General features: G+C 66.9%; 1 protein-coding gene across 1 annotated transcript in view; it reads right to left on the bottom strand.

The window, feature by feature from the left end:
- The window catches only part of NKX6-2 (NK6 homeobox 2), a 2,879-nt gene that overhangs the window by 1,047 nt on the left and 1,442 nt on the right, over window positions 1-390 (bottom strand). The window contains exon 3 of the mRNA XM_010582006.1: window positions 1-167. Within this exon, the coding sequence (XP_010580308.1) occupies window positions 1-167 (167 nt within the window). The remainder of the gene's footprint in view (window positions 168-390) is intronic.

Below are 390 nucleotides of genomic sequence, written 5' to 3'. Positions count from 1 at the left end.
TTGGCTCTCGGTCATCCCTAGGGAATAGGCGAGGCGGGCTCTCTCCGGTCCTGCCAGGTATTTCGTCTGTTCGAAGGTTTTCTCCAAGGCAAAAATCTGCTGCCCAGAGAAAGTCGGTCGCGAGTGTTTCTTCTTGCCATCCTTGTCCAAAACCATCCCCGTCTGAGCTGCAAGCGGAGGAGAAACAGCTCCGTCAGAGACGGGTTCTGCACCGGTCCCAGCCCGGAACCGGGTCTCCGCCCGGCGCTCGGGGGAGCGGGCTGCGGCGGGGCTGCTTCGGCTGTCGGCCACCGCTGCGACGCCGCTGGCTCTAGAGCAGGATCCGGTCGGGGGACATCGCAGGGCGCCGCGGCGACCGGTCCCGGCCCCGGCCCGCCTTCGGGCCCGCCA

The sequence above is a fragment of the Haliaeetus leucocephalus genome, unplaced genomic scaffold, assembly GCF_000737465.1.
Source record: "Haliaeetus leucocephalus isolate CR32 unplaced genomic scaffold, Haliaeetus_leucocephalus-4.0 Scaffold830, whole genome shotgun sequence".
In the NCBI taxonomy this organism is placed as follows: Eukaryota; Metazoa; Chordata; class Aves; order Accipitriformes; family Accipitridae; genus Haliaeetus; species Haliaeetus leucocephalus.
The sequence above is the reverse complement of the archived record's forward strand: the minus strand, read 5'-3'. Positions and strand labels throughout refer to the sequence as shown.